This window comes from Tachyglossus aculeatus, chromosome 22 (genome assembly GCF_015852505.1).
Source record: "Tachyglossus aculeatus isolate mTacAcu1 chromosome 22, mTacAcu1.pri, whole genome shotgun sequence".
NCBI classification, from domain to species: Eukaryota; Metazoa; Chordata; class Mammalia; order Monotremata; family Tachyglossidae; genus Tachyglossus; species Tachyglossus aculeatus.
The window spans coordinates 249,022-263,170 of NC_052087.1; the positions used below are offsets into that span (position 1 = coordinate 249,022).

Here is a 14,149-nt window from a genome sequence, read left to right on the forward strand (position 1 = left end):
GCCTGACCTTGGGCAAAGTCACTTCTCTGGGCCTCAATTCCCTCATCCGTAAAACGGCGATTAAGACGTGAGCTAGGGACTGTGTCCAACCCGATTACCTCATATCTACCTCGGTGATTAGAACAGGGCTTGGCACATAGTAAGCACTTAACAAGCACCATAATTATTAGCAGGAGGAGCAGCATGGCCCAGTGGGTAGAGCACGGGCCTGGGAGCCAGAAGGTCATGGGTTCTAATCTCAATTCCTCCACTTGTCTGCAGTGTGATCTTGGTCAAGTCACTTCTCTGTGCCTCAGTTACCTCATCTGTAAAGTGGGGATTGACACTGTGACGGGGACTGTGTCCAACCTGATCTGCTTGTGTCCACCGCGGTGCTTAGTGCAGTGCCTGGAACATAGTATGCACTTAACAAATACCATTATAATAGTAATAATAATGATAATCTCTCCTCTAGGGCAGGAGGAGGAGGAAGGAAGTGGCAGGAGATGGGGTCAGAATGAGGCCAGGAGTAGAGAGCTGGAGACTGTGGGCCAGTAGTGGCCTTTTTCTCCTGGGGCTGGGGAGGGTGGTCTCGACGACAGGAGGATTCTCCAGTCATGGTGGGGCCCGGTGCCCGGAATTGGGGCTGGAGACCCTTTCCGGGGGCTTTTCATGGGGGGCCCGCCCGGCCCTCCAGGTTGGCAATGCTCTGTCATGGGGGAAACGCATCCAATCAATCAATCAATCGTATTTATTGAGCGCTTACTGTGTGCAGAGCACTGTACTAAGCGCTTGGGAAGTACGAATTGGCAACATATAGAGACGGTCCCTACCCAACAACAGGCTCACAGTCTAGAAGGGGGAGATGGACGACAAAACAAAACATACCAACTAAATTAAATAAATAGAATAGATATGTACAAGCAAAATCAATAGAGTAATGAATACATACAAACATATATACATTAGAATACATCTTCAGAGCCCTGCTGAAATCATATATCCAGGAGGCCTTCCATTCATTCATATTTATTAAGTGCTTACTGTGTGCAGAGCACTATACTAATCTATCAATCGTATTTATTGAGCGCTTACTGTGTGCAGAGCACTGTACTAAGCGCTTGGGCAGTACAAGTTGGCAACATCTAGAGACGGTCCCTACCCAACAGTGGGCTCACAGTCTAGAAGGGGGAGACAGAGAACAAAACCAAACATACTAACAAAATAAAATAAATAGATATGTACAAGATAAATAAATAAATAGAGTAATAAATATGTACAAACATATATACAGGTGATATATATATATATATATATATATATATATATATATATATATATATATATACTAAGCGCTTGGGAAAGCACAATACAACAATAAACAGTAACATTCCCTGCCCAAAATGAGCTCAGTCTCGGGTGGCGGGGGGGAGACAGACATCAGTATACATAGATTCCTGACATCTTCTCTGCCCTCCCCTCACCCAGGACCACTGGAAAAACCTGAAGTCCTGGACTTCCTGTCAGGTGCCGGTTCAGAAGGCCTTAGCGTGCTGGATCTGCTGAGCTTTTCCTACCAGGTGTCCCGCGGGATGGAGTTCTTGGCTTCAAGAAACGTGCGTGTCTCTGGGGGGTGCAGTGGGGTGTGCAGTGTGGGGACGGGGGTGGAGGCTCGGGGATCCCTGTCCAGGTCCCATGTTTCTGGTGGAAATGGGCACTTCTGGAGTGGGCATGGGCCTCTCCCCCACCAAAGTCTAGATTCCTCCTCTTCTGAGACTGTGAGTCCGTTGTGGGGTAGGGACCGTCTCTATATGTTGCCAACTTGTACTTCCCAAGCGCTTAATACACTGCTCTGTGCACAGTAAGCGCTCAATAAATAGGATTGAATGAACAAACGAACGACACATGTAGGCCCTTCGCCCACCATGTACTCAGACATCCCCTTCCAGCATTTCAATACTTCTGTCCCCACCCTGGTGAGCTGAGCAGAGGGAAGAGCCCCGGGTCCATGATAAGCGACTGGCTTCCGAGGACTGGGGAGGCTGTGGCCCCCAAAATGACCGCGCCCCTCTCCCCCTCCCCAAAGTGCATCCACTGGGACCTGGCCGCATGGAACGTCCTGCTGACCCGAGGGAAGATCGTGAAGATCGGCGACTTTGGGCTGGCGAGGAATCTCAAGCAAAACTGCAGCCACATGTCTGAGAGCTGCATACGTAGAGCTCAGGCCTAGCCCACAGGGTCCAGGGGTGGCCATAAGCATGGATTTTGAGGGCTGGGGGGAGGCTGCCTAGCTCGTGTAGCTTCAAGATGCTGGAGGGGAGGGGATGGGCTGAGGGCAGAGAATTGTCCAGTCAATCGGTCAGTCAGGTAGTTGCAGAGAAGCAGCATGGCTCAGTGGAAAGAGCCCGGGCTTTGGAGTCAGCGGTCATGGGTTCAAATCCCAGTTCCGCCAACTGTCAGCTATGTGACTTTGGGCAAGTCACTTAACTTCTCTGTGCCTCAGTTACCTCATCCGTAAAGTGGGGATTAAGACTGTGAGCCCCCCGTGGGACAACCTGATCACCTTGTAACCTCCCCAGAGCTTAGAACAGCGCTTTGCATATAGTAAGGGCTTATTAAATGTCATTATTATTATTGCGTGGGACAGGGATTATGTCCCATATCATAGTTCATATCCACCCCGGTGTTTAGAACAGTGCTTGGCATATAGTAAGCCCTTAACAAATACCAGTTATTATTATTATATTATTATTATTATTACTATTATTTGAGCCAGAGAAAGAGCTCAACAAGTACCGTAATTATTGCTAGTCCTGTTGTTGTTATTCCTGGGGGCGGCGGTGGGGTGGTGGTTTTGAATCCTTTCTGGATGCCTTCTCCTCCATACAGCAGATGTTCCTGCCCGTAAAGTGGATGGCCGCGGAGAGCATCTTCGACAACGTGTACTACAGGCTGAGTGATGTCTGGTCTTATGGGGTCCTGCCGTGGGAGATCTTCTCTCTTGGTACGTCCTTCTCAACCCCAATGCCCTGCCCTTGGCAGCCGCCCGCTGGCCCACTGGAAGGGACTGGTAGCCGTCTTCCCTCCTGGACACCCACCCTCATGCTTTGAATGGGCACGCACCTCTTTCTCTTCATCTCTGCTTCTCCCTCCAGTGACCCAGCACAGACCCCCAATTCTCCCCTCTCCACCCCCGACTGTCCCTCCGGTGACCAAGCACGGACCCCTGTCACCCCCCACCCAGTCAACCCAGCATGGACCCCTGATTCTCCCCTTTCCCCCCCTGACTCTCCCTCCAGTGCCCCAGCACGGATCCAGCACAAACTCCTCGTCCATGGCTCTGTCCAATCTCCTCCGTCCCTGTTGGCATTTCAGGCTGAGCAGCTTTTTGGGGAAGGGAGTCCCATGCTCACCCCCTTTCCTTGTGTCGCCCTTTGGCCTTGCCAGCTTCTCATTCTTGTGAGAGTCCCTTACCCCGACGCCAAGGTGTCTGGGGACCACAAATTCCCCATCCGCCCTGCCCACCTCTCCACGGCTGTGGAGCTGGCAATCCGGTCTCCCAAGTGCTGGCTAAGTCACCGAAGGCCGGGCCCTCCGAGGGCGTGAGGGCACACCGCGGTTGACGCGAATGGGTCCCACTCTGTCCGCAGGGAGCACACCCTACCCAGACATAACGGTCAGCACCACATTTTACGAGAAGATCAAGAGCGGCTATCGAATGCCCAAGCCAGAACATGCCACCAGCGAGGTGTAAGTCATTGGTTCTGATCCCGGCTCCGCTGCTTTTCAGCTGGGTGACCTTGGGCAAATCACTTCACTTCTCTCTGCCTCAGTTCCCTCATCTGTAAAACGGGGACGGAGATGGTGAGCTCCACGTGGGACAGGGACTATGTCCAACCAAATTTTGCTTGTATCCACCCCAGAGCTTAGTACAATGCCTGGCATGTAGTAAACGCTTAACAAATACCTCAATTATTATTATTATTATTATTATTATTATTATCATTATTATTATTATTAGTGCTAAAACTATTAGGTCTTCTTGCCCCTATGCCTGCATGCTCCCCTCTCTGGCCCATCCCCTTCCCCTCCCTCTCCAGGTATAACATCATGCTCAAGTGCTGGAACAAGGAGCCCGAGAAGAGACCATCCTTCTACGAGCTAAGCAAGACAGTGGAGAGCATGCTGCCCAGCCACTACGAGGAGGTTCGCCCACCGTGGGCTGGCACTGCAGGGGTGAAGGGGCCGGGCTGCAGAATTCCAGAGGGATCCGGGCTGCTGGGAGTCCCGGGCTCACTGAATGACCCTAGACAACTCCCTTCACTTCTCTGGGCCTCAGTTTCCTCCTCCACAAAGCGGGGCTTAAGATCCCTGCTCTCTCTCCCTCTGCGACCAGCCTGGCACTTAGCACAACGCTCGGCATCCAATGGGTACTTAGTAAACCCCGTCGTTGCTCGCACCGTTACTCCGAAGCCCAGCTTAGCCCGGGCTTCAGCCCATAGTAATCAGGGCCTGCTGTGTATCCCTAGAGGTACGAGAAAATCCAACAGGACTTCCTGAAGAGTGACCACTCGGCCGTGGCCCCGAAAGAGGTGAGAGGGTCAAGCCACACGTGGGTGACACCTGTGAGAACGAGGAGTGGGAGGACAGCTTGGACAAGCGGAGACTCAGCTGCGCCGACAGCGACTACGTCATCCCCCTATTGGACTCTGACACCAGTGAGGAGGACGACCTCAGCGAGAGTAATGGGCACAGGTACCTTCTCCCCGGCCACCCCCTCCCCACCCCCCAGCTCCATGGTCCTAACCAACTTCTCGCCCACTATGTGGTGCTCGCTGACCTGTCATCCCCCACACCTCACCCAGACCGGGCAGACACAGTCAAGCCTACAGATTGGAGGTTTGGGAGATTTTGCCCAAATGTAAGCTCCCTGTGGGCAGGGAGTGTGGTGTGTCTACCAACTCCCTGTTATATTGTACTTAGTTCAATGCTGTGCATAGAGCAAGCACTCAGTGTACCACTGACTGACGGACTGACTGGGAACCCCTTGCCCTGATGCTGAGTTTTCTGAGGACCACAAATTCCCCATCCACTCTGCCCACCATTCCAAGGCAGTGGAATTCCCGAGCTCTGGCTAAGTCACGTCGGGCGAGCCCTCTGCTGGGTACGGTGCTTTGCACATGGTAAGCACTGAAAAAAAAAAACCCATTGATTAATTGACTCCGGTAACTGGGGAAAAGCGGGAAGATATTTCTACCCGATTGGTTGGGATTGGCCCTTTATAGGGTCTGGACTTCAGATAATTGCCAACCTCCCCTCCCTCTCCCCTAGGCTCTGTACTAGAAGTCTGCTGTATGCAGAGCACTGTCCCTCGACTATACTGGGTGCAGAGTAGCATACTGGGTGCCTGTTGTGTGCAGATCAATCCATCAGTCATTCTTATTGATCGCTTACTGTGTGCAGAGCACTGTACTAAGCACTTGGGAAAGTAGGGTATAACAGACACATTTCCTGCTCCCAACGAGCTTACATTCGTTCATTCAGTTGTATTTATTGGGCACTTACTGTGTGCAGAGCACTGTACAAAGAACTTGGGAAAGTAGGATATAACAGACACATTCCCTGCCCCCAACGAGCTTACATTCATTTATTCATTCATATTTATTGAGCGCTTACTATGTGCTGAGCACTGTAGTAAGTGCTTGGGAAGTACAAATCTGCAACATAATAATAATAATAATAATAATGGCATTTATTAAGCGCTTACTATGTGCCAAGCACTGTTCTAAGTGCTGGGGAGGTTACAAGGTGATCAGGTTGTCCCACATGGGGCTCACAGCCATAATCCCCATTTTACAGATGAGGTAACTGAGGCTCAGAGAAGTTAAGTGACTTGCCCAAAGTCACACAGCGGACAATTGGTGGAGCTGGGATTTGAACCCATGACCTCTGACTCCAAAGCCCATGCTCTTTCCACTGAGCCACGCTGCTTCTCAGAGCATGTAGAGACATGTAGAGAACATGTAGAGACGGTCCCTACCCAACAACGGGCTCATGGTCCAGGAAGGGGAGAGACAAAAAGAAAGCAAAATTAATAGGTGTCAACACCATTAGAATAAACAGAATTTATAGTCTAGTGGCGTATGTAGACATGAGTATAAATGAATTATGGATTTGTACGTAAATACTGTAGGGCTCAGGGAGGGTCTAAATCAAAGGGTAAAGGTGATGCAGAGGGAGGGTGAGTAGTTTATTGGGTGCTTGCTGTGTTCAGAGTACTGTATTGGGCACCTAGTGTAGGCAAAGCACTACAGAAGGTGCTTGGGAGACAGACAGAAATAAGAGCTGCAGTTCCCACTGTTGAGAAACCCAGTCTAATGAGGGTGACAAATCAACATAAAATGATGCCCAGGCGCATAGTCGGGAGGGTATGAGGGTGTTTGGGAGTGGTAAAGCCAAGCGATAGGAAGTCAAGCTCACAGGAACAAATCCATCTATGGAAGCTGTTCAGCTTCTACCCAGCTCTACTGAAAGGTTGGCGAGGAAAGTAGGGAGGAGGGGGAAGGAGAATGTTTTGTGGGTTTCGGTCCCTGAGCCCCTGCGCTAGGAGCCGTTGCTTCCCATCGTGCCACAGTGTCAGAGGCGTGTGACCCTGGCGCAGTCCGCTGAGGTCAAGTGCCTCCCCCCGAGGGGCCAACCGCAAAGGTTACCCCGGGTACCGGTCCCTGGGGGCCCGCAGAGTGGTACGGCTCAGTGCGGGAGGATGGGAATGGCCCCCGCTCCTCCCGCCCGCCCAGGGGCAGCTTTGCAGGGTCGAGGACATCGACCCGGTGGACAATGACACCAACAGCGAATTGTCGGAGCAGGTGGAGGGCAGCCTCCCATAGTCCCCCCAACTCCCCTAGTCCCGGGATGCATCCGTGTCCCCCTCGCCCCTCCCCATCTTGCCGAAAACCACTTTATTGCAGTTAAAGGAGCCTCTGGCCTATGCCAAAAGAGGTGAGTGACCCCGACGGACCCCCGGGGCCCTGGAACTGGGCTGGCTGGACCCAAGTGGACATTTCTAGTGTGCACCTCTCAGCAGGGAGGAGGGGGAGAATCTCAGCGGCATCTGTGGCTGCCTGGAAACGCACCACCCTTGGCCCAAAGCCTCCCTGTCCCTTTGCTGCAGATGCCACCCCGCACTGCCCCCTGTAATTATGTAAATAGTTGTCGGCCCCAGGACGCCATCCACTGCTCTACCTACCCTGGACCGGAGAAGGGACCGCTCCGGACGCCTGTGGAGTTCTCCTCCTGGAGATCCAGGCTCAGCTCAAGAGCCAAAACCACTTGTGACAATCCCTGGCACCAGAGCAATAGCATCCTCCTTTGTTAACATTCACGGGATGCAGAAGGCCAGTGGGGTATTCACAGGATGGACAGTAGCCCTCCCTGAATGGATTCCTGCTAGTGTTGAGCCTAGTTGAGTTAGTCGGTGTACTAACAGTGTGTATACTACTACTACTACTACTACTACTACTACTACTACTACTACTACTGTCTTCAATAGTTCTATGTGTGGAGCTTGTGACACGTTGTCCTCGAGCCAAAGCCCTATCCCACACGGGGACTCAGGAGTGGCCGGGTTTTTACCATTCGAAGCATCGAACCAGAAGTCTTTCTAAGGGATTGAGTCCCAAAGGGTCGCGGCCACAGCTGAGACGAGAATGGAGCAGAGAGCAGAGCTCATCGTCGCAGCTTCTAGCGAAATCTGAGAAGAAAGTCCTCTGGCCGGGAGCCTAAAGCGGAGAGACCTGAGGGGCTGTACCTTGCAGGCACCCCCTTTTCTGTGCCCCCTGTGGGGTAGGTCCCCCGATCTGAGTGGGACAGGGTTTCTCCTGCCCTCTGTAGTCGATGGGGAGCACCGTATTTGGAGGTGCTCCGAACCGGGCCAGCTGATGCTGTCAAAAGTCCAAGCAGTGAATCTGTTCCTCTAGATCCATAACAACGGAGGCCGTACGTTCCCCAGCAGCGTCAGACACCCCTCCCCACCTAAACTGGCCCGGGTTTCACCCCAAGCCCATGCAGCCCCAAAACCTCTGTGCCCACCTCCCGTTCCAGGCCCCCAGGCCAGCCTAGACCTTGGGAAAGTGACCAGGGGCCGGAGCAGAGAAAGAATCTCCAGCTTGGCCCTGGATCAGGCCTGATTGGGTCACACTTGACCTCTGAAGCCCAGGCACTAGCCAACACTTGGTTTCTGTCCATTCCCCACTGTACTGAGGAAGCCACATGATTTCTCGTGGGTCCATAGGGCAGGAGGTGGGGAGGTCAGCTTTCCCTCCAAGGGGTTCCTGGGTTCATCCCCGAATGGGCAGTGGGAGCCTCTGGGAAGAGCCAGCTCAGCTGCCACTTTTGCATTCCTTCTGGGCAGGCATGCTCCAGAAGGGCCAGAAATGGCCCCCCGACGCTGCTGCTACTATGTCCCCACCCTGGACCTTGTACGGGAGGAGCCAAGGGTGCGGAGGCCACTAAGGTTCACTCAGGACCCGGCCCGATGGTCCCACCTGTGAAACCGAGCTCGGGGCATCTCCCCTACTGCAGCCCAAACAATTCCTACCTCATTCTGGCTTCCTGCCTCATTCTGGGCGCACCCCACTCTCCGCCCCCAGGTCCAGGCGGAGTTGGGGCAGGTGCCTCGGAGGAGACCTCTATGTCCACGCGATTCTCGTTGTACCCTTGGGTCGCCCCTGCCATCCTCTCTCCATCACGACAATCAAAGCCCCCTCCCACTGGGAGTTGGCTTTCCTCCTGTCCCCACCCCACATTTCCTTAGGAACGTGGCATGTCTGCTTGGGAAGACCGCCCCGGCTTTGCCCAGAGGGCTAGTCGATAATGGTGATGTTATACATCGGTGTGGGGTAGACAATAATGGTGGTTATACATCGGTGTGTGTATATTTAGTTTTAGATAGGCAACTAGAATACTGCCAAAACATTTATGACAAGCTGTGTCACTGCCTTTTGTTTATAATTTTTTTTGGACTGTGATAGTCCCCTATAAGCATGTATAACTGTTGCACTTTGGAAAAGTCCCAAACGACTGTTTGAGGATAATAAAAGTTGAAGTGTTTCCCGGAGTGCTGAATGTGTGAGGGGTGCCCGGTGAGGGGTGAGGGTAGGGGTGGGACTGGGGAATGAAATGGTCAGGCCCCTGTGGGGGGATTTTATTTCCAAGCCTGTAAGTGGAGATCTTTATCCTTCGATAAATGACGTATGATTTAAAGCATGGCTGGATGCTGGTTAGTTTGAAGTGCTTGTTCTGTGGGCACAGGAGCCCAGCTGCTCGTGGGACTGGGGGCTGGACAGGATGTCGGCAGCCAGACTGGCTCAGGAAACAGCCCAAATTTCCCCCTCTCTCCCTCTAGACTGGACTCTCCTCTGACACAGGGATTCTAGCTACCGATTCTGTAGTACTAGACTCTGCTGAGCGTCGAGTACAGCCCCTTGCATGCAGTCAGCAATCAAATCCCACTGATGGATTGACAGGAAGGTTACATCAGGTGGGTAAACTCTGCTTCTGGGAAGCAGCATGGCTTAGTGATTAGAGTGCGGGCCTGGGAGCCTGAAGGACCTGGGTTCTAATTGTGGCTCCGCCAGTTCTGTGTGACTCTGGGCAAGTCACTTCACTTTTCTGGGCCTCAGTTACCTCATCTATAAAATGGGGTTTAAGACCATGAGCCCCATATGGGACAGGGACTGGTCCAACCTGATTAGCTTTTGTCTACCCCAGCGCTTAGAACATGGTTGCTACATAGTAAGCGCTTTACAAATACCATCATTAGTATTAGGGGTGGGGAGAAAAGGTCATTTGAGCCATCTGTTCCCAGCCTCAAGGCCCTCCCTAAGGGGGCCGGAACTTGGCTCCAATCAAAGAAAGAGTCCCAGAGTGATGTTTGTGGTTTGAAAATTGTTCCACAGTAGCAGCAGTGGTCTTGTTGGGCTGTGGTGGGGGGGTCAAGGAGGAGCAGAGTAAGGCAGCACAATACCAGTATCACCAGCACTGTACTGCGGCGTGGCTCAGTGGAAAGAGCCCGGGCTTGGGATTCTGAGGTCATGGGTTCTAATTCTGGCTCCACCGCTTGTCAGCTGTGTGACTGTGGGAAAGTCACTTAACTTCTCTGTGCCTCGGTTACCTCATCTGTAAAATGGGGATTAAGACTGCAAGCCCCACGTGGGACAAGCTGATCACCTTGTATCCTCCCCAGCGCTTAGAACAGTGCATTGCACATAGTAAGCGCTTAACAAATGCCATTATTATTATTATTGTCCTGTCTGCAAGAGCACTGGAGTGGGCAACCGCTGTGTGCAAAGCACAGTGTGAGCACCAATTGTGTGTGGAGAATTGTAATAAGGGCCTAACATGGGGAGCACTGTGCTCGGTGCCTTCTGTGTATGGAGCACTGTACTGGTTGACTACTAAGAAGCAGCATGGAATACTGGATAGAGCATGGGTCTGGGCATTAGAAGGTCATGGGTTCTAATCCTGACTGCCGTTTGTCTGCCTTGTGACCTTGGGCAAGTCACTTCACTTCTCTGTGCCTCAGTTACCTCATCTGTAAAATGGGGATTGAGCCTGGGAGCCCCACATGGGACAGGAACTGTGTCCAACCCGATTTGCTTGTACCTACCCTAGAGCTTAGTACAGTCCCTGGCACATAGTAAGCGCTCAACGAATCCCATAATCATGGTTATTTTTATTGCTATGTGCCCAGTGCTGCACTGGGTGCCTTTTGGGGGTACTGGGCATTTTGGGAAGCCTAAAAGTAAGAGACATGGTCTCTGCCCTCTAATGAAGGAGAGAGAGTGGATCCAAATGGTTAAGGAAGCCAGAACAACCAATGTGTGAGCAATTTTAATATTGGACCCCAGGGAATAAACAAAGAAATAAAACCCTGAATACTAAGGGTGGCTATGTAGGAAGTGCTGAGGATGGGGATGACTGGGACTGGAAGACATGATCTGGGACTGGGGCTTGGTACAGCGGGGATGGGGCAGCAGAGCGGAGATGTGGCAGGAGGGCCCAGATTGGTGTTGACCCACCCACTTGCCCACGGTGCTCATGTTCATATCCTTATACCCTGCTCCTTTCCTTACTTCTAATTTATTTTAATGTCTGTCTCTCTTAATAGACTGTATGCACCTTGAGGGTGGGGAATGTGTCTACCAGCACTGTAATAATAATAATAATGATGATGATGGTGTCTGTTAAGTGCTTACTATATATCTAGCACTGTTCTAAATGCTGGGGCAGATGCCAGCTAATCAGGTTGAACATAGTCCCTGTCTAAACAAGGGGATCCCAACCTTGAGCCCCATTTCACAGATGAGGTCACTGAGGCACAAAGAAGCATACTGACTTGTCCAAGGTCACACAGCAGGCAAGTGGTGGAGTTGGGATTAGAACCCAGGTCCGTCCAACTCCCGGGCCTGTGCTCTAGCCACTAGGCCATGCTGCTTCCAATGGTATTGTTCTCCCCCAAGCACTTAGTACAGTGCTCTGCACACACAAATTGCTCAATAAATATCATTGATTGGTTGATTAATGGGGTGGACCAGGTTGCCAGGGGCCGGTATGCCCACAGCTAGCAGTGGTGCTGTGGGTTTTCTGGGGCCTGGCACCCAGCCCCGCCACCTCCTCTACACTCTTCAGGTCTCTCAGGAAAGATCTTTTGGATGTAACAATAATAGTAATTTGGATATCTGAGTCCCACTCACATCAGTCGTTGTGGGTGGGGAATGTGTCTGTTTCTTGTTCCATTGGCCTCTCCCAGGTGCTTAGTACATTGCTCTGCACACAGTAAGCATCCAATAAATACCACTGGATGAATGAATCAATCAATCAGTGGTATCATTTTTATCCTCTCAACATCCGTCTGGCCTGAAACTCCCCACCACGACTTGCAGCTGTAGCGGAAGAGCGGAGGCGGGGGATGCTTGGACTCAACACAACTGGCATGGAGAACCGTGCAATAATAATAGTAACAGAATAGTACAGTGCTCACCATACAATACTACTACTAATAATGATAATAATACTTGGGGCATCTGTTAAACCCTTACTATGTGTCAAGCACTGGTGAAGTGGATAGAGCACAGGCCTGGGAATCAGAAGAAACAGGGTCTAATCCCTGCTCTCCCACTTACCTGCTGGGTGACCTTGGGTAAATCACTAAACTTCTTTGGGCCTCAGTTACCTCATCTGTAAAATGGGGTTTGAGATTGGGAGCCCCAAGTGGGACAGGGATTGTGTTCAACCGGATTTGCTTGAATCCACCTCAGTGCTTAGTACAGTGCCTGGTACATAGTGCCTAACCAATACTATTATTATTATTATATTATTATTATTATTATTATTATTATTATTATTTTATTATTATTATTCTAGGAGCTGGAGAAGATAGGAGATACTCAAGTTAAGACTCGGTCCCTGTCCCACACAGGGCTCCCAATCTAAGTAGGAGGGAGAACTGAATTTCTAGTTTACGCATGAAGTAACTGAGGCACTGAGGAGTTAAGTGACTTACCCAAGGTCACAAAGGAGGCATGGGGTTAGTATCTAGGTCCTCTCACTACCAGGCCCCTGCTCTTTCTACTAGGCCACATTGCTTATCACAATATGCCAAACGCATGGCACATGTGTTCGGAGTAGATACAAAATAATCGGGTCGGACACAGTCCCTCTCTCACACGGAGCTCACGGACCAAGAACTGGGCCCACTCTTCCCATAACATGAGTCTGTCCTGACAGAACACACCATCACCATCATGAATGGTATTTACTGGGCGCTAACTATGTGCAGAGCACTGAACTAAGCACTTGGGAAGGTACAATTCCACGTACATGGCAGACATTCATTCAATCATATTTATTGAGCACTTACTGTGTGCAGAGCACTATACTAAGCGCTTGGGAAGTGCAAGTTGGCAACATATAGAGATGGCCCCTACCCAAAAGTGGGCTCACAATCTAGAAGACATGTTCCCTGCCCACAACGAGCCTGTAGTCTAGAGAAGCTAGCAGGTGTAAATCAGCCCTAGAAGATCCAGTGAAGGTAGACGTGGTTGTGTGCCAGTGTTTTGCACTGGGTGAGGTGGTTTAGCTGCAATGCTGCCCAGACTCGTCCTCAACCTCCCTGTACTGAACTGGTCAGGACTTTGTATGTCTCGTGTTTTGGTAACACTACAGTATTTAAATTAATTTAATTTAATTGGGGCAGCCCGGCATAGTGGATAGCACACAGGTCTGGGAGTCCAAAGGTCATGGATTCTAATCCCGGCTCTGACACTTGTCTGCTGTGTGACCTTGGGCAAGTCACTTCACTTCTCTGTGCCTTAGTTACCTCCTCTGGAAAAAGATTGAGACTGTGAGCCCCACATGGGACAGATACTGTGTCCAGCTTGATTTGATTGTATCCACTCCAGCACTGTGTTAAATGCTTACTATATGCCAGGTACCGTACTAATACCATTATCGTTATTATTATTATTATTATAGAAGCAGCATGGCTCAGTGGAAAGAGCCCGGGCTTTGGAGGCAGAGGTCATGGGTTCAAATCCCAGCTCCGCCACGTGTCAGCTGTGTGACCTTGGGCAAGTCACTTCACTTCTCTGGGCCTCAGTTCCTTCATCTGTAAAATGGGGATTAAGACTGTGAGCCCCACGTGGGACAACCTGATCACCTTGTATCCTCCCAGCACTTAGGACAGCGCTTAACAAATACCATTATTATTATTATCATTATTAATAGTATGAAACAGCAATGAGGAGCCAGGGTGCTACGCATTCCTCGGGTACTAAGAATGGCATTTGTTGAGCACTTACTAGGTGCCAAGCACTGTGCAAAGGGCAGGGGTCAATACAAGAGGATCTAATTGGACCCTATCAGGGTCCCACATAGGGCTCATAGTCAAAGAGGTGGGGAGAGCAGGCATCTCAATTCCATTGTACCATTGGCTTTAAAGCTCTGCATAACTTTGCCCTCTCCTACCTCACCTCCCTTCTCTCCTCCTATATCCCAGCCCCCACACTCCACTCCTCCATTGCTAACCTTCTCACTGGGCCTCGATATTGCCTATCTCGCTGCTGACCCCTGGCCCACGTCCTACCTCTGGCCTGGAATGCCCTCCACCCTC

At 51.1% G+C, this 14,149-nt stretch overlaps 1 protein-coding gene across 1 annotated transcript in view; it reads left to right on the top strand.

Moving 5' to 3' along the window:
* LOC119943426 (platelet-derived growth factor receptor alpha-like) overlaps window positions 1–14,149 on the top strand; it is a 75,533-nt gene that overhangs the window by 42,792 nt on the left and 18,592 nt on the right. The window contains 11 exon segments of the mRNA XM_038764399.1: window positions 1,468–1,595; window positions 2,066–2,197; window positions 2,869–2,983; window positions 3,630–3,729; window positions 4,080–4,185; window positions 4,509–4,560; window positions 4,563–4,734; window positions 4,845–4,911; window positions 6,614–6,694; window positions 6,777–6,845; window positions 6,948–6,978. Coding sequence (XP_038620327.1) covers window positions 1,468–1,595; window positions 2,066–2,197; window positions 2,869–2,983; window positions 3,630–3,729; window positions 4,080–4,185; window positions 4,509–4,560; window positions 4,563–4,734; window positions 4,845–4,911; window positions 6,614–6,694; window positions 6,777–6,845; window positions 6,948–6,978 — 1,053 coding nt within the window.